At 41.9% G+C, this 19,100-nt stretch overlaps 1 protein-coding gene across 3 annotated transcripts in view; it reads left to right on the plus strand.

Moving 5' to 3' along the window:
- Positions 1-546: 546 nt before the first annotated feature.
- BLOC1S5 (biogenesis of lysosomal organelles complex 1 subunit 5) overlaps positions 547-19,100 on the plus strand; it is a 48,702-nt gene continuing 30,148 nt past the window's right edge. The window contains exons 1-2 of one of the 3 annotated variants that reach the window (XM_036256618.1): positions 547-675; positions 7,101-7,183. In XM_036256618.1, coding sequence (XP_036112511.1) covers positions 561-675; positions 7,101-7,183 — 198 coding nt within the window. In that variant the 5' untranslated portion in view covers positions 547-560. Of the gene's footprint in view, positions 676-7,100; positions 7,184-8,270; positions 8,380-13,132; positions 13,236-19,100 lie in introns of those variants that run through there. The other 2 variants (XM_036256620.1, XM_036256619.1) reach the window with 2 other exon arrangements.

Below are 19,100 nucleotides of genomic sequence, written 5' to 3' on the forward strand. Positions count from 1 at the left end.
AATATGAAAGGCAAGAACAGATTATTTATTTTTTTTGTCTACACATGGGCACGAATGAGCCTGATAAGTGACTTAATTACTTAATGTCTAATCCAGTTTCTTCATATGTTGAAAAGAAATTATAAAACTGTTCCTCCCAATTGCTATAGTGACCAAATGGGGCAACGCACATTCCTCGACGTGCTTTATAAAATATTGGTGGAAGGTAATAATATAGATAACATATTTATATGACTATTATGAAGATCATTCGGCGACTGTATCCCCTCTCCCCGAGCCTCTCTAAATCACAATAAATTCCAGCAGGTGAGGGAGGAATAACAGAGCTGAGCTCTAACTTTCAGGCACTTTCCTACCGGGCAGCATCTGCCCCAAGCCGGCATGGCGGCGTCGGTTTCCTCAGGCTCACAACCGACTTCCACGACGAGGGCCCCACCGGGCCCAGCCGCCGGTCGACCCAGCTTCCGACGCGCGGTGATGACGGCGAACCCCGCGCCTGAAAAGCCGGCAGGGCAAGTTTGCGCAGGCGCAGTGCGGCCACGGTGGGCGTAGCCGGCGGGATGAGTGGCGGAGGGACGGACCCCACTGTGGGTTGTGAGGCCGCCTCGGGCGGCGGCAACAAGAAGAGAGACTCGTTAGGGACCGCGGGCTCGCCAGCGCACCTCATTATCAAGGGTACGGAGTGGTAGGGATAGCGCCCTGGTGGATTCCAGGGCAGCCTCAGCTCCTAGGCGGCGCCCTCCGAGCCGGGGCGGTGCCCCAGGCCGCCCCCCGGCTCCCGGCAGCCTCGCGTTTGGGGGTGGGGGTGTGTGGCGGGGGGAGCCGAGTCGTGGCCGCGCCCCACTATTTCTCTGCGCCCGGTGCCCCCTAGTGACAACAAATCCAGTCTCTCTCCGCGTCGGGCCCGTCTCCTCTCCCCTCCCCACGCCGTCATGCCCCGGCGCAGAGCCTGTGTGGACGCGGCCTCGCGCCCCACCGTGACGCCAGGAACACGGAGACGGAGTGGGCGGGGCCTGCGCCTCGTCGCCGAGGAGCTGTGACGCGAGGTCGAGCGCTTTTCCCGCTCTCTAGCCCTGTCTGCCCCTGCGGCCAGCCCAGGAGTGAGAAACACACACTGAAGCTCGATACACGTGTACAGGTGTGCGTTTGCCCTGTGCTTTGAGCAGGGAGGTTCCAGCCTGGTTACAGCCGGGATTCTCGCAGAACCTGAACTCAGTTTGATTCCCAGAGTGCACAACAACCCGTTTCCCGCAACAAGATCTTGGCCAGTTTCTCGTCGCCGACCTTTCTTAACTCCATCCCTATTCTGTCACCCCACCACATTGCCATGTTGAAGAATCCCTGAGCCCTTCAGCACCACCCAGGGAGGGGCAACTGGGGGATGTCGCCTTTTTCATTTTAACCTTATCTGTTAGGATTGTAGGCAGCCCCAGCACAGCTGTCCGTGGCTATTTCTAGACTTCAGGTTGTCTCTCAGATCTAATTAGCAGTGCGGCAGTGGTGCCTGGGTGTTAGGGCTAAATTATAATTGTTTATATGTGTAGTCTTAGTGAACTACTTAATTTTTTTTAAGTTGTAGTAAAATACATGTAACAAAATTTATCTTAACCATTTTTAAGTGTACAGTTCAGTGGCATTAGTACATTCACAGTGTGCAACTGTCACCACCATCCATCTCCATAACTTCATCTTCCCAAAATGGGTCTGTACCCATTCAACACTAACTCCCCAGAGCCCCTGGCAGCCACCATTCTATTCTGTCTCTGAATGGGACTACCCCAGGTTTATATAAGTTTAATCACGTAGTATTTGTCATTTTTTGATTGGCTTGACTTCAAGGTTCATCCATGTTGTAGCATATGTAAGAATTGTTTTTTAAGCTAAGTAATGTTCATTCATATATATAGGCCACATTTTGTGTATCCATTTACCTGTGGATGAACACTCCTATTGCTTCCACCTTTTGGTTATTGTGATAATGCTTCTGTGAACATGGGTATGCAAATTATCTGTTTTAGTCCCTGCTTTCAATTTTTTTAAGTATATACTCAAAACTAGAATTGCTGGATCAAGGATAATTTTGCTTTTTCAATTTTTTGAGCAATCACCATATTGTTTTCCATAGAGGCTGTATGATACTACATTTTCACTAACAGTGTACAAGTGTTCCAGTTTCTCCACATCCTCACCAAGACTTGTTATTTTGTGTTTTCTTTCTAGTCCCTCGTAATGAGTCTTGTAGTTCTGGTTTTCATTTCCCTAATGAGTAGTGATGTTCAGCATCTTTTTATATGCTTATTGGCTATTTGTATAGCTTCTTTGGAGAAATGTCTATTCAAGTCCTTTGCCCATCTTTAAGTCAAATAATGTGGGTTTTTGTTTTTTTTGAGTTGTAGGAGTTCTTTATATGTTTTCAGATACATGATTTGCATATATTTTCTCCCATTCCATGGGTTGCCTTTTCACTCTGTTTGTATCCTTTGATGTACAGAAGTTTTTAATTTAATTTACCTTTTTTTTTTTTTTTTTTGGTACATGCCCATAGTAGGAACCGAACCCGGGACTCTCTGGTCCGCAGGCCAATGCTCCAACCGCTAAGCCAAACTGGCCAGGGCCTAATTTACTGTTTTAAAGAAAGATAATTCAAAGGAAGTTTTTTATATTAATACAAAATTGAGTTGTAATTGAAAATATGTCTAAAATGTCCTTGGCTTTCTCAGTGGAACCATTCATTCTTTTCATTGTGAAAAAATCTATTTTTAGTTCATCTTATTTGCAGACTGTCAATTGTGAACAGATATTTATTTGTTTAATTTTGTTGCCAGGGTCTAGGAAAGAGAAACAAGTAAATAAATGATTTCAGTACTTGTGCCCTGGGTCTTTGAGGGTTTCTGGCCCATGGGCGGGTGTTAGAGGTGGGGACTGGGAGACAAGAGGGACTTCCTGGAGGATGGAGTCTGATCTGAGTCTGGAGGAATAAAGTTATTAGTAGTTAAGAAAAAAGGGCCAGGGTGTTTTGGACTTGATTTGAAACAGCATGTGCAAAGAAAGGCATGGAGGCCTGAACAATACCATGCCTGGGATACTGCACGTATTGCTACAGTGTGACTCTGGGAGAGGTGGAGTTTGGTGGAAATTAGACCATAGAAGATTTTTTTAATGGCAGTAAACTTTCCAGTAATAAGTATGAGAATCATGTGGCTAGATTTGCATTTTAAGTAGACCATTCAGGCAGATAGTAGTTGGTCCTCATCTCACGGATTACGTATTTGTGAATTTGCCTATTTGCTGAGATAAATTCATAACTCCAAAGTCAGTGTTGGTGTTGCTGACATGTGGGGAGATGAGGCTGGAGCCAGACCATGGAGTTCCTTATGTGGCTTCTAAGTACGCTTGGACTTTAGCCTCTTAGCCAGATACTGATGTTTTATTGAGATGTGAATAGGTATTCTTTGTAAATAAGATCTCTTGTCAAATAAGGTCCATAAATTTTTGCAAAGCACAGTCCTCACTTGGGCATTCATAATTCATGTATATATGCTATAGACTCTTAGAAGATCAGAGGTAATGGAATCTAACTTGATTGTATCTGTTTCCCAAACTTAACTAAGTAGAATTTTTTAAAAAATGAATTCCTAGTATCTTCTCAGAGAGTTGTTCTAGGTAATGAACCATTGAAGGATTTAAGCAAAATAGTACTTTTATTTATGTATTTTTACTTAACATACTTCCCACAATGTGTCCCAATAAAACTCATTAAAATAGAGAATTGAAATTTGCCCCATGGTGGACTTCCAGTCAAGATGGCTGCATAGGCAAACACAGTACTCACCTCCTCCCACAACTCTATCAAAATTGCAACTAAACTACAGAACAACCGTCATTCAGAATAGTCTGAAATCGAGCTGAATGGAAGTCCTACAACTATGAAATAAAGAAGAAGCCACGTCGAGACTGGTAGGAGGGGCAGAGGCATGGATGGGCTGGTCCCACACCCACTTGTGGCAGATTCAAATTAGGAGGGATACCTAGGGAGTGAAGGTCCTCCCTAAAAAGCAAAGGGTCCCCGTCCCACACCAGGCCTCCCAGCTCAGGGTTCCAATGCCAAAAAGAGAAGTCCCCTCAACTTCTGGCTTTAAAAACCACTGTGGATTGAGGCTGAGGGAGGCTGAGGCTGAGGGAGCCTCAGGCAGCTCCTCTTAAAGGGCCCATGCACAGACTTACTCAGACTCCCTCTGAGCTCCAGCATACGGGCGATAGCTTGAAAGGACCAGGGACATACAGGGAGGAACTGAATTTTTGGTATCAGGGCAAGTGGTGGAGGGGCAGCTTTTTCCCAGACAGAAGCACTGGCAGAGGTCATTGTTCCTTTGATGCACCCTTCCCCCACAGAGCAGATGGCGCCACGGCAGACTCCATCAACCTGGCTCACACTGTTTGCCCCACCCTGGTGATTCCCTGAGACCTTGCCCCACCCAACTTACGGGCCCCCCAAGTTGTTTCCAGTGGCTTTATCATAGGAATTGCTTGTCTTGTCTCATGCTTCAGATTTTCCTACAAGCTCTAAAAAAATCAGCATCTGTTCACAGCAAACCCCATACCTCTAGCTAACTGGCTCCAAGCCGAGCGCTAGCAGCAGCAGCCTTGATTCACAGCTTGGCCTTGCCTGGGCACTTCCAAGCCCAGCACAATAAGCAGCCATTTGCAGATCACTTTGTAACTTATGCCTAGTAGCCCCAGGGAGAACACAGGTAGGTAGTGGCTTTCCTTGGCCTGCGTCTCCGCCCCAGAGCCAGCACACCCAGCTAACCCAGTGGACAGCTTCAGACCACATCAAGGCACCACTACCCTACCACCTTCACAAGCGACACACTCAAGGGGTGAACTTAGTGGGTACCAGAGCCCTGCTAAAGTTAGTATTGCTCTGTGTGGTGAACCCCTACATAGCTGATCCTCCAAGGTGGTCAGTGGTCAGCCAGTCCTTACCCCTGCTTACCCTGGATAAATCCCTCCCATTGATGTGCCAACAGCAATCAGGACTCAATTCAGAAGGGTATACAGTCCACACAGGGGGTGCACCTTGAGTGCCCAGCTGGAGTGATTAGGGAGGCTGTGCCACTGAACCCTCCGGGACACCTACTACAATAGGCTACCCTACCATGCCTAGGAGACATAGCAGCTTTACTTAATACATAGAAAGAAACAGGGAGGCAGCCAAAACGAGGAGATAAGAAACATGTCCCAAATGAAAGAACAGAACAGAACTCCAGAAAAGAACCAAATAAAATGCAGACAAGCAAGCAATCTACTAGATGCAGAGTTCAAAACATTTGTTTATAAGGATGCTCAAGGAACTTAGGGAGGACTTCAAGAGCATAAAAAAAGAACCAGTCAAAAATGAAGGATGCACTAACTGAAATAAAGAATAATTTACAGACACCAGAGACAGAGTAGGTGAAGCTGAGAATCAAACCATCGACTTGGAATATAAGGAAGCAAAATATGCCCAATCAGATCAGAAAAAGCAAAAAGAATTTTAAAAAATGAAGGTAGTATAAGGAGCCTCTGGGACAACTTCACGTGTACCAACGTTTGCATCTTGAGGGTGCTGGAAGGAGAAGAGGGAGAGCAAGAAATTGAAAATCTGTTTGAAAAAATAATGATAGAAAGCTTCCCTAACTTGGTGAAGGAAACAGACATGCAAGTCCAGGAAGTGCAGAGTCCCAAAAAGATGAACCCAGAGGCCCACACCAAGACACGTAATTAAAATGCAAAATGTTAAAGACAAAGAGAAAATCTTAAAAAGCTAGAGAGAAGCGGTTAGTTACCTACGAGGGAGCTCCCATAAGACTGTCAGCTGATTTCTCAAAAGAAACTTTTCAGGCCAGAAGGGTGTGGCAAGAAGTATTCAAAGTGATGAAAAGTAAGGACCTAAAACCAAGATTACTCTACCCAGCAAAGCTGTCATTAAGAATTGATGTACATATAAAGAGCTTCCAAGACAAGAAAAAGCTAAAAGAGTTCATCACCACATAACCAGTATTATGTGAAACGTTAAAGGGTCTTCTTGAAGAAGAAGATAAAAAATGTGAACAATAAAATGGCAGTGAACACATCTCTATCAACAGTTGAATCTTCGAACAAAATAAACAAGCAGCACAGAAATAGACTCATAGATACAGAGAACTTCTTGTTGGTTGCAGGTGGGAAGGGGGTTGGAGGGATGGCTGAAAAAGGTGAAGGGATTAAGAAGTACAAATTGGTTGTTACAGAATAGTCATGGGGTAGAGGAGCTCAATAGGAGGGACATCTGTACTGTAATACTTTCAACAATAAAGATAAATTTTTTAAAAAAGAAAGAAGTTTGCCTCATTACATGTGAACATGAATGGTATATGTTCTTATTTGGAGATTTAGCCCCTCCAGGAATTTTGAGGTTTATCTCTTAAACTATATAGTTGTACTAAGTAGAATGAATAGAATGACTCACTCAAAACAGTTAAAATTCAGAACATGTTTCTTTAATCGTGACTTTTTCAGAGCTATCAAAAAGGTAATCACTGTCTTGAATTTAGTATTTATTGTAATGATACCTTTCTTTATAGTTTTATTGCTTCTGTATGTATCCCAAAAGGAAGTAACATTTTGCATATTTTTAAAGTTCATATGTATAGCTTTATCCTATTGAAACCTCTTTTGTGTACAACATATTTGTAGAATTTATCCATGTTAATAAATGTAACTTTATTCATTTTATTTGCTCATTTATAGTATTTTATCATATGAATATGTTTTTATTGTTCCCTTTTTTCTTTTGAGATTACACTCATAAGTGTCTCATTTGGGTAAGAGTTTTTCTAGAGCACATGGGTAGGCATGAAACTGCTAGGTATACATGTCTTCAGCTTTATTAGATATTGCTAAATTGCTTTCAGAAGTACTCGTATCAATTCTCTGGCAGTGGATAAAATTTCCTTTTAATCCATTGTCTAAGCTAGATTTTAGCCTTCATGTATTTATGGGGAGTAGGAAGAGTAAAGCAAGCTAGAGATTGTACCACTACACGTGGATTAACCTTGAGTTTTATCTTGTCTTTATAGATCTTGGAGAAATTCATTCAAGGCTGTTAGATCACAGACCAGTTATTCAAGGTGAAACCCGTTATTTTGTGAAAGAATTTGAAGTGAGTATTTAAAACTTTGTAAAAATACTGTCCTAATTATTAGTGTGTTCGTATATGGAAGGGACATTCTCTAGTTGTAAAACTTATGGTTTTTGTTCTTGTGTTCCTAAAATCTACAAAGTAAAACTCATTAAGAGTTATTACTATTAATGGAAGAAGCACAAGACTAGGCAGCAGGTGACTTGGACTCAAGTTCTGTGACCTACTCAGGCATATTTAATGTCTGTTGATTTCAGGGGTTTTTTTTTCATCCATACAATGAGATACAGTGAAAAAAAATTTTTTAAAGACTGGTCTAGATTTTCCAGACACATTTTTTTCTTAGTTGGGACATCAGCACCCACCCAAAGTACTCAAGTTAAAACATGAAAATTATCCTTGCCCAGTCAGTGTGGCTCAGTGGTTTAGCATCAACCCATGCACCAAGTGGTCACTGGTTCGATTCCCGGTCAGGGCACACACCCAAGTTGTGGACCCAATCCCCAGTGGAGGACGCACAGGAGGCAGCCAATTGATGTTCTCTCTCATCAATGTTTCTCTCTCTCTCTCTTACTTTCTCTCACTCAAATCAGTAAAGACACAGAAAAAAACCCAAAAAAACAAAAACTATGAGAATTATCCTTAGCTATTCTCTCACCTTTAGGGCCCATATTCTATGACCAAGTCTTCTGGATGTTACCTCATAAATCTATCCCTTCTGACTTGTGTGCCTGCTGTATCAACCCAGTCACATCCAATCTTTATCCCATTGCCACAGTGCTCTGACATTATTTCACTTTTTAAAACCCTTTGAGCCCTGGCTGGTTTGGCTCAGCGGTTAGAGCGTTGGCCCGCGGACCAGAGAGTCCTGGGTTCGGTTCCCACTAAGGGCATGTACCTCGGTTGCAGTTTGTCCCTAGTTGGAGTCGAGTGGGTGGCAACCACTCAATGTGTCTCTCTCATGTCGATGTTTCTCTCTCTTCTTCCCTCTCTCCTGCTCTATCTGAAGATAAATGCAAAAATGTCCTCGGGTAAGGATTAAAAAATAAAACCCTTTGATAATATTTGCCATCTGCAGGATAAAGTCGAAGCATCATTCTGTGACCTGTTTTCTACCTTTCTGGCTTAACCGTCTGCCAGCCTATCTTCTATGCTATGTTCCAGCAATACTGATGCACCAACCTGCTGTCCTGTTTCAAGCTACTTTTGGATAGATGGTAAATGGTGTTACACAAACAATTTTGTGATTCTGTGTAAGTTGGGGTTCTGCATTCAGATGAGACTCCAACCAAGCAGGAAGTCTAAACCTGCCAAAAGGAGAGCCTTTTCATAAACCATTTAAAACTACAAAAAGCGTGTGGTACAGAGCAGTAAGGATGGAGAGACAGAGCTGCAGCATTAGATACCATTTCTGAGTTCAACAGACTCTGTTAATCAAAATCTGTATAATATCGACCTCAAAGAGTTGTTGTGAAGTTTAAAAGTGTGTGTCTGTGTGCACACACACGTCTGTATGTGTGTATTTTAGAATATTATCTGGTACCTAGAAATAGTTGTTAGCTATCTTCATCATTACTGTCATGGGATAACAAGAATGTGAGACACTCAGAAAATTATCCACAGACTATTTTCTTATCATACTATATAAAGATTATATTACCAACTTCTTAGTGAGATTAAAGTAGAATAAAGTAGTGAGAATAAAGTGTGGCTGTGTTCTGTGTTCAGTCTCTCAAAGCTAAGATCAAGGTGTTGGCCAGTCTTTGTTCTTATTTCAGGCTTTGAGTTCTCTTCCTAATTCACATAACTGTGGCAGGACTCACTTCTTTGCTGTGGTAGAACGGAGTTTCCTTGCTTTCTGTCAGCCAGGGGCCCCTTTTAGCTGCTAGAGGACACTCACAATCCTTACCACTTGGCGCCCTCCATTTTCAGAGCCATCGTTGGAGTCTCCGTCACATAGAATCCCTCTTGGGCTTGCCAAGAAGAGCCCAGCCCCTCCTAAAGACTCAGCTGATTAAGCCAGGCCCACTGAGAGCAGTCTCCCTTTTTTAAAGTCAACTGAATTGGGACCTGAAATATATCTGCAGAGTATCTTCACAGCAGCACCTAGACTAGGGTTTGATTGAATAATTGAGAGAAGGTTGTGTATAGTAAGGGAGCGGTCTCAGGGGCCATCTTAGAATTCTACCTACCATAAGCTCTTATAACTACCTGGTAGTTTCTTATTATCTACTTGTTAATTACCTCTCTTCATTAGAATATAGGCACCATGAAAATAGAGACTTATCTTTTTTATTTTCTATTGTATTCAAAATGCCTACAACAATGTCTGCTACATTGTAGGTGCTTAATTTGATTCAAAGGACAAGTAGCAGAGCTGGGACAAAAACTTGGGTTTTCGACATTCAGTGATGTCATAAATCATCTTTTTCATGTCATCTTTTTTTGCCAGTATGGTTAATTTGAAATACTGAATAGTTATTATTTTTTTAAAAATTTAAATATACCTTTAAAAGTCTACCTTATAGCCCTGGCCAGTGTGGCTCAGTTGTCTGGGAATCGTCCTGTGCACTAAAAAGTTGCTGGTTCGATTCCCAGTCAGGGCACATGCCTGGGTTGCTGGTTCAATGCCCAGATTGTGGGCTCGATCCCCAGTATAAGGCGTGCAGGAGGCAGCTGATCTCACATTGATGTTTCTCTCTCCCTCTCCCTTCCTCTCTAAAAAAAATCAATAATAATAAAAAAGAAGTAGTATATATAAAAAAAGATCTACCTTGTATATATATTTTTAACTTTATTAATTTTAGAAAGAGGAAAGGGAGAGAGACATCAATTTGTTGTTCCACTTTTTAAAAAAATTTTTTTCCTTTATTGATTTTAGTAAGAAAGGCAGGGAGAGGGAGAGAGAGAGAAAAACATCAATGAGCGAGAACATCGATTGGCTGCCTCCTGCATGCCCCCCACTGGGGATTGGACCCACAACCTGGGCATGTGCCCTGACTGGGAATTGAACCAATGACCTCTTGATGCATGGGTTGATGCTCAACCACTGAGCCACACTGGCCGGGCTGCTGTTCTACTTTTTTATGCATTCATTGGTTGCTTCAAGTGTGTATCTTGACCAGGGATTGAAACCACAACCTTAGCCTATTGGGACAACACTTTGACTGAGCTACCTGGCTAGGGCAATCTACATTATATTAAAAGAAGCATAGAATTTTGGAATAATGTTAGATTCTCTAATTCACTTCCCTCACTTCATAGAAACTGAGCCCAGAGATGGAAAATAGTCTGTGAAGTCATGCATCTTAATTAGTGGCTGTGCTATCCCAAGAATACAGGTGTCTTATATCAGTGTTCTTTAAATAATGTAAATGTTTTCTGTGAAACTGAGTCTTGAAAGGAAGATGAAGGAACTGTTACATTTATGCTACTGAATATGTTATATTCAAGAGCTCACTTCCTATTGAAGCCAATACCTCTTTTAACTAGGATGGAAAATAGTTGCCAGGAGCATGTCAGAAAAGAGAGGAATTACAGTCAGCCCTCTGTATCCGTGGATTCTGCATCTGCAGATTGAAAATATTCAGGAAAAAAAGTTTTGTTGGTGGTGGTATATGTTATATAGTTAGGCCTACGATGGTTGTGTCTATTGAACATGTGCAGACATTCTTTTGTCATTATTCCCAAACAATATAGTATAAAAACTATAATGCACTTATATTGTGTTAGTATTTATTATAAGTAATCTAGAGATGACATAAATTATACTGGAGGATGTGCTTAGGTTATATGCAAACACTATACTATTTCATGTAAGGGACTTGAGTGTCCTTAGATTTTGGTATGTGGGAGGTCCTGGAACCAGTCCTCCATGACACTAAGAAACAACTGTTTCTGCATTGTTAAGCTCCCTAAGACTTTTTGGAGAGGAATCTGTGTTGAAGAGTACAAAAAACATGGGTCTTGGAGGTTCACATATCTGAGTTCAAGTCCTGGCACTCTTCTTACTAGTTATGATTACTTGCTTTATTGAGGTTTAGTTTCTTATTTTAAAAATGGGAACAATAATATATACTGCAGAGGTTTTGTGAGGATTAAATGAAACCATTTTTTAAAATCCCTGATATATAGGTATTAGACACATGTTGATAACTTAAGATAAAATGGTGGCAAGTACAGTAAAATAAAAATTCAAAATTTTCATTTTTTTTCATGAATTTCTGTTTGATTTTTAATGTCTTGGGGAAAATAGAGATTTGCTACGCAAGTGGCGTAAGCATTACCTGAGGAATATGTTTACTAAAGAATAAAATTTTTGCCCTGGCCAGTTTGGCTCAGCGGTTAGAGTGTCGGCCTGCGGTCCGGAGAGGCCCGGGTTCGGTTCCCGCTAAGGGCACGTACTTCGGTTGCAGTTTGTCCCCGGCCCTGGTTGGTCGTGCGGGTGGCAGCCACTCGATGTGTCCCTTCACGTCGTTGTCTCTCTCTCTCTCTCCCTCCCACTCTATCTGTACAAAAAATGGAAAAATATCCTCGGGTGAGGATTAAAAAAAAAAAAAAAGAATAAAATTTTCACCCTGAGTATGATGGATAACAAGGCTATATAAATGTCTTAAGCACCTGTTTTGTGTGAGACTGAATGTCAGAAACTAATGCTGTATTGGTGAATAAAATAGACACAGATGCATCCTTCATGAAGCAAGGCATTCTTTTTTTAAAAAACATTTCTATTGATTTTTAAAGAAAGAGGAACGGTGTGAGAGAGAGAGAGAGAGAAACATTGATATGAGAGCTAAACATCGATCAGCTGTCTCCTGCACGTCCCCTACACCAGGGCCCAGGCATCTGCCCTGAAATGGAATCAAACTGGCAACCTTCTGGTCAGGGCTCAACGCATTCTTAATATTGTCATTGAAGAATGATCTCTAGAGGGCTTAAAAATATTTTGTCCACTAAATTTGAACCTTTATCTTCAACTAAATGTATTTCCTTTTCTTGAAATGTACTTGATTCAGTATTTTCACATAGTGACCTCCCCAGTTTCCAGTTGGTCTTTCTGGAGATTTAGTGTAGCATAGAAACTTTTCTACATATCGAGGCTCAGCCACCTTTTCTGTATATTATATTCTAACATTTCCCTCAAATTAGAAGAGAAAAGCTGAAAGCATTTTAAAGACTTTAGAGTTCAAAGCATATCTGCATTGTTTACAGTTCTTTTCTCTCTTGGTCCAAACAATAACATCCTGTAATTAGTCTATGCAGTCTTCACTCAGAATTGCATAGTTAGACAGGGGGGATTGGGGAAGCAGAGCTGTCAGTACTTCCCAGAAGTTTCATCTGCTTTTTACCATTTGAATGTAATTCACTTTAAGAAAAACTGGCTATGCCCTGGCCGGTTTGGCTCAGCGGTTAGAGCGTCGGCCTGCGGTCCGGAGAGACCCGGGTTCGGTTCCCGCTAAGGGCACGTACTTCGGTTGCAGTTTGTCCCCGGCCCTGGTTGGTCGTGCGGGTGGCAGCCACTTGATGTGTCTCTTCACATCGATGTTTCTCTCTCTCTCTCTCCCTTCCTCTCTCTCCCTCCCACTCTATCTGTACAAAAAATGGAAAAATATCCTCGGGTGAGGATAAAAAAAAAAAAAAAACAAACTGGCTAGTATTTAAAACTGAAGTTGTTTATAGTTTATATATATATATTTCTAAATCAGCGCAGATGGCAACAATCGTCTTTTTCTTTATAAAATTCTATTTCTAAAAGAAGGGAATAAGTGCCACATGGTGGCAGCATTACTCAAATTATTGAAGTTCTGTTACAATGTTTTGAGCTTTCTCTTTATGTTTGCTAGTATTTCTGGACGGTTCACTCTCTTTCTCGCAAATTTATACAGATCTTTTCTTCCCTTGATTGCAGTGAACATTGTGAACAGAGATCCCAGTGGGCCCTTTCAGTGAGCATCAATTTGGTAGTGTCTGCAGGTAGAAGCCTTGTCTTCTGCACCACTGTCTTTCTAGCCACAGGAGATGTCACAGCCTCGCTCATGAACAGAGGAGACCCATGTTAGTCAGCATTTATGAGGTGCTTGGGGTATATGGTTCTGTACAAGTTTCTTTTTTTTTTTTATTAATTACTTTTTGTTACAGATGTTTCTCCTTTTTCCCCCACTGATTCCCCCCTCCCTCTCCCTCCCTGCCCTTTCCCCAGTTTGTTGTCCATGTCCACTGTTCATGCATACATGCATATAAGTTCTGTGGTTTATCTCTCCCCCACCACCCCCTTCTTTAGGGGATTGTCAGTCTGTACCCCACTTCCACGTCTCTGGGACTACTCTATTCCTCAGACTGTTATGTTCATTATATTCCACAAATAAGTGAGATCATATGAAACTTGTCTTTCTCTGTTTGGCTTGTTTCACTTAGGATGATACTTTCCAGGTCCCTCCATGTAGTGTCAAAGGATAAGAGATCTTTCGTTCTTACTGTTTTTCATAGTGGCTGCACCAGTCTGCATTCCCACCAGCAGTGCACTAGAGTCCCCTTTTCTTCACAACCTCGCTAACACTTGTTGTTTGATGATTTGTTGATGGCGGCCATTCTGACAGGTGTGAGGTGATACCTCATTGTTGTTTTAATTTGCATCTCTCTGATGATTAGTGATGTTGAGCATTTCTTCATATGTTTCTTAGCCATTTGTATGTCCTGTTTGGAGAGGTGTCTATTTAGTTCCTCTGCCCATTTTTTACTTGGATTCTTTGTCTTCCTTTTGTGGAGTTGTATGAGCACTCTATATGTATTGGAAATTAACCTCTTATCTGATATATCATTGGCAATTATGCTCTCCCATACAGTGGGTAGCCTTTTTGTTTTGGTGATTGTATCTTTTGCTGTGCAGAAGCTTTTGAGTTTGATGTAGTCCCATGTGTTCATTTTCTCCTTTGTTTCTATTGCCTTAGGTGATGTGTCAGTAAAAATTCTGCTGCGTATGATGTCTAAAATTTTGTTGCCTATAGTCTCTTCTAGAATTTTTATGGATTCATGAGTTACATTTAAGTCTTTTATCCATTTTGAGTTTATTCTCGTGTAGGGTGTAAGTTGATGGTCTAGTTTCATTTTTCTGCAAGTAGCTGTCCAATTTTCCCAGCACCATTTATTAAAGAGGCGGTCCTTACTCCACTGTATGCTCTTGCCACCTTTGTCAAATATTAATTGAGCATATTGCCTTGGGTCCATTTCTGGGTTCTCTGTTCTATTCCACTAGTCTATATGCCTGTTCTTGTGCCAGTACCAGGCTGTTTTGATTACAGTGGCTTTGTAGTATAACCTGAAATCTGGTATTGTGATCCCTCCAACTTTGTTCTTCCTTTTCAAGATTGCTGTGGCTATTCAAGGCCTTTTTTGGTTCCATATGAACTTTTGAAATAATTGTTCTAATTCTGTGAAGTATGCCGTTGGTATTTTGATGGGGATTGCATTGAATCTATAGATTGCTTTGGGTAATATGGACATTTTAATGATGTAATTCTCCCAATATATGAACAGGGTATGTGCTTCCACTTTTTTATATCTTCCTCTATTTCTTTTTTCAATGACCTGTAGTGTTCTGCGAATAGGTCCTATATTTCTTTGATTAAGTTTATTCCTAGGTATCTTAATTTTTTTGCCGCAATGGTAAATGGGATTGTTTTCTTAGTTTCTCTTTCTGTGAGTTCATCATTGGTGTATAAGAATGCCATCGATTTCTTGACGTTAATTTTGTATCCTGCTACTTTGCCAAATTCATTTATTAAGTCTAGTAAACTGTTGATGGAGTCTTTGGGGTTTTCTTTTTTTTTATATCCTCACCCGAGGACATTTTTCCATTTTTTACTCAGATAGAGTGGGAAGGAGAGAGAGGAAGAGAGAGAAACATCGATGTGAAAGGGACACATCGAGTGGCCGCCGCCCATACGACCCAACCAGGGCCGGGGACAAACTGCAGCCAAGGTACATGCCCTTAGCGGGAACCGAACCCAGGTCTCTGTGGACCGCAGGCTGACGCTCTAACCCCTGAGCCAAACGGGCCAGGGCAGGGGTTTTCTATGTATAGTATCATGTCATCTGCAAATAATGACAAGTGCACATCCTCCTTTCCAATTTGGATCCCTTTTATTTTTTGTTCCTGTCTGATTGCTGTGGCTAAGACTTCCAGTACTATGTTAAATAGGAGTGGCGAAAGTGGGCATCCTTGCCTTGTTCCTGTTCTTAAGGGAAATGCTTTTAGTTTTTGCCCATTGAGTATGATGTTGGCTGTAGGTCTTTCACATATGGCCTTTATTATGTCTAGATATGATCCCTCTATTCCCACACTGCTGAGCGTTTTTATCAGAAATGGATGCCGGATTTTGTCGAAGGCTTTATCCGCATCTATTGATATAATCATGTGGTTTTTATTCTTGGTTTTATTTATGGGGTATATCATATTTATTGATTTGCAATATTGTACCAGCCTTGCATCCCTGGGATGAATCCCACTTGGTCCTGGTAAATAATTTTTTTGGTGTATTGCTGCATCCGATTTGCTAGTATTTTGTTCAGGATTTGACATCTGTGTTCATCAGGGATATTGGCCTGTAGTTTTCTTTCTTGGTTGTGTCTTTTTCTGGTTTTGGAATTAGAATTATGCTGGCTTCATAAAACGAGTTTGGAAGTCTTCCTTCTTCTTGAATTTTTTGAAATAGTTTGAGGAGAAATGGTGTTAGTTCTTCTTTGAATGTTCGGTAAAACTACCCCGTGAAGTCATCCAGACCTGGGCTTTTGTTTGCTGGGAGAGTCTTGATTACATCTTCAATTTCTTCTGTTGTTATTGGTCTGTTCAAATTTTCTATCTCTTCCTGATCCAGTTTTGGGAGACTATGTGTTTCTAGAAATTTGTCCATTTCGCTTAGATTGTTGAATTTGTTGCCGTATAATTGTTCATAGTAGTTGTTAATGATCTTTTGTATTTCTGTGGTGTCAGTTGTTGCCTCTCCTCTTTCATTTCTGACTATTTCCTTCCTTCTACTTGCTCTGGGGTTTTCTTTTTGTTTGCTCTCTAGTTCTTTAAGTTGTGAGGTTAGATAATCTATTAGAGATTTTTCTTCTTTTTTGAGGTAGGCCTGTAGTACTTTGAACTTCCCTCTCAGAACTGCTTTCGCTGCATCCCATAGATTTTGTGTTGTTGTGTCTTCATTTTCATTCGTTTCCAGGAAGTTTTTGATTTCTTCCTTGATCTCCTCGGTGACCCATTCATTGTTTAATAACATGCTATTTAGCTTCCCTGTGTTCAAATGTCTTTGTATGTTCTTCTTGCAATTGATTTCTAGTTTCATGCCATTGTGATCTGAGAAGATGCTTGATATGATTTCAATCTTCTTGAACTTGTAGAGATTTAGTTTGTGCCCTAACATGTTGTCTATCTTTGAGAATGTCCCATGTGCACTTGAGAAGAATGTGAATTCTGTAGTTTTAGGATGTAATTCTCTGTAGATAATCTATTAAATCCATTTGGTCTAGTGCTTCATTTAGAGTCTCTGTTTCCTTGCTAATTTTTTGTTTAGAGGATGTATCCAGTGATGTCAGCAGGGTGTTGAAGTCCCCTGCTATGATTGTATTGCTATCGATTTCCCCTTTGAAGTCCTCCAGAAGTTTTTTAGTATATTTTGGTGCTCTTATATTGGGTGCATATATGTTTATCAAGGTTATATCTTCCTGTTGTATAGATCCTTTCAAGATTATTTAGTGGCCTTCTTTGTCTCTAGTTATGGCCTTCATTCTGAAATCTATTTTATCAGATATGAGTATTGCTACCCCAGCTTTTTTTTCTTTTCCGTTTGCTTGGAAGATTTTTTTCCATCCCTTTACTTTCAGTCTATGTGTGTCTTTTGTTGTGAACAACATATAGATGAGTCATGCTTTCTTATCCAATCAGCTAATCTGTGTCCTTTTCTGGGAGCATTCAATCCATTTACATTTAAGGTGATTATTGATATGTACTTATTTATTGCCATTTTTGTTTAGTGTAGTTTTATTTTTCTTTCCATTTCTCCTGGTAATTAGAGCAGTCCTTTTAACATTTCTTGCAGTGCTGGTTTGGTGCTAATGTATTCCCTTCGCCTTTTTTTGTCTGGGAAGCTCTTTATTTGACCTTCTATTTTGAATGATAGCTTTGCTGGGTAGAGTAGTCTTGGCTTCAGATCCTTGTTTTTCATGACCTTGATTACTTCATGCCATTCCCTTCTGGCCTGTAGTGTTTCTTGTGAGGAGTCAGCTGAGAGCCTTATGGGCTTTCCTTTGTAGGTAACCTGTTGCTTATCTCTTGCTGCTTTTAGGATTCTCTCTTTGTCTTTAATTTTTGGCAGTTTGATTACTATGTGTCTTGGTGTGGGCCTGTTTGGATTCTTCTTACTTGGGGCTCTCTGTGCTTCTTGAACTTGAATGCCTTCTTCCTTCACCAAATTAGGGAAGTTTTCTGTCACTATTTCTTTGAATATATTCTCTAATCCTTGCTCATTTTCTTCTTCTTCAGGGACTCCTATGATGCGAATATTATTCCGTTTCCAGTTGTCCCACAGTTCTCTTAAGCTGTCTTCCTGTTTTTCAATCGTTTTTTCCTTTTGGTTTTCTGATTGGTTGATTTTTTCTACCTTGTCTTCTAATTCACTGATCTGGTCCTCAGCTTCCCCTACTCTGCTTTTTAGACCTTCCAATGTGTTTTTTATTTCTGAGCTGTCATTCTTCATTTCTTCTTGTTGGTTTTTAATTTCCAACTGGTTGATTTTCAACATATTTATGTCTTTACTCATGGTGCTCATATCCTTACACATGCTCTTGAGCTTCCTCAGCATCATGGCTCTAAATTCTAGTTCTGTTAACTTGCTTAACTGCACCTCATTTATCTCCGGTAGAGGCCTGTTGTTCTTTCATTTGGTTTTTGTGTCTTTGTTTCACCATTTTGGCTATCACAGTGGGCTTTGGAGTCTGCCAAATTTTCCCTGTGGGTGTTGATGTTCTGCTGTTTGTGGCTCCCTCTCCTGGGTTTGGATGAGCCAGGGAGGACCCACTTTAAACACCACTGTCAAGTTTTAGCTTTCCTGGTTAGAGTTGCTAGCCCAGGGAATGGTAGTTATCCTCTAGCTTTTTTTGCCTGGAGGCTATTAGTAGAGGTCACCTGAAGACCCCTGGTTTCTGAGTTGCCTGGAAAACTCCCTCAGGTGCTCAGTGTAAGAGGATTTCCTGAGGGTTGGGCAGCTGCTGGTTGTTAATGGGCCTCAATTAGCATTTCAATGGCCACCAGGTGGGATTGAATCTCTGAGGGAGGGGCCTCCACCTCTCCCCAGGGCCCTGGGAAGGAGTAAAATGTCCACAGTCCTGCCTGGCTGCAATCAGCGAAAGCTCTTAGCACCTTCCACAACCCGAGTGTCCCCACACAGTTCCAGTCTGGTCTGCCTTCCCTCTGCCGGAGCCCAAGGTGAGTGGCTGCTGCCAATTTAGCCTCTGTCCGGGCTCCGCGCTGTGGAGCCTCCTGGGACTTTTAACCCGAGGGCGCTGCTTCCAGCCAAGGGCGGCCGCAGCTGTGGCACCAGCCGAAGGCGTTGCACTCAGCAGAAGCCCCAGGACTAAGCTGCGGTAGCGGGACACTGCAGAGGTGGCAGCAGCTTCCAGCAGAGTCCCCTGGTCCCAGAGAGTCCGTGCGGCGCACCCAGCTTGAGGGCTTAGCACGCAGAGTTCGCAGGACTCAACCGGGGTCGTAGCCGAGGCGGCAGCAGCATCCTGCCGAGTTCCCTGGTCGCAGCCAGTCCATGCCAGTCCGTGCGGCACCAGCCCAGGGCTTACCAGGCAGCAGAGTTCGCAGGACTCATGCGGGGTGGCAGCCCAGGCGGCAGCAGCAGCAGCTTCCCACCGAGTCCCCTGGTCCCAGCCCAGGCTG

The sequence above is a fragment of the Molossus molossus genome, unplaced genomic scaffold (assembly GCF_014108415.1).
Source record: "Molossus molossus isolate mMolMol1 unplaced genomic scaffold, mMolMol1.p scaffold_m16_p_12, whole genome shotgun sequence".
NCBI classification, from domain to species: domain Eukaryota; kingdom Metazoa; phylum Chordata; class Mammalia; order Chiroptera; family Molossidae; genus Molossus; species Molossus molossus.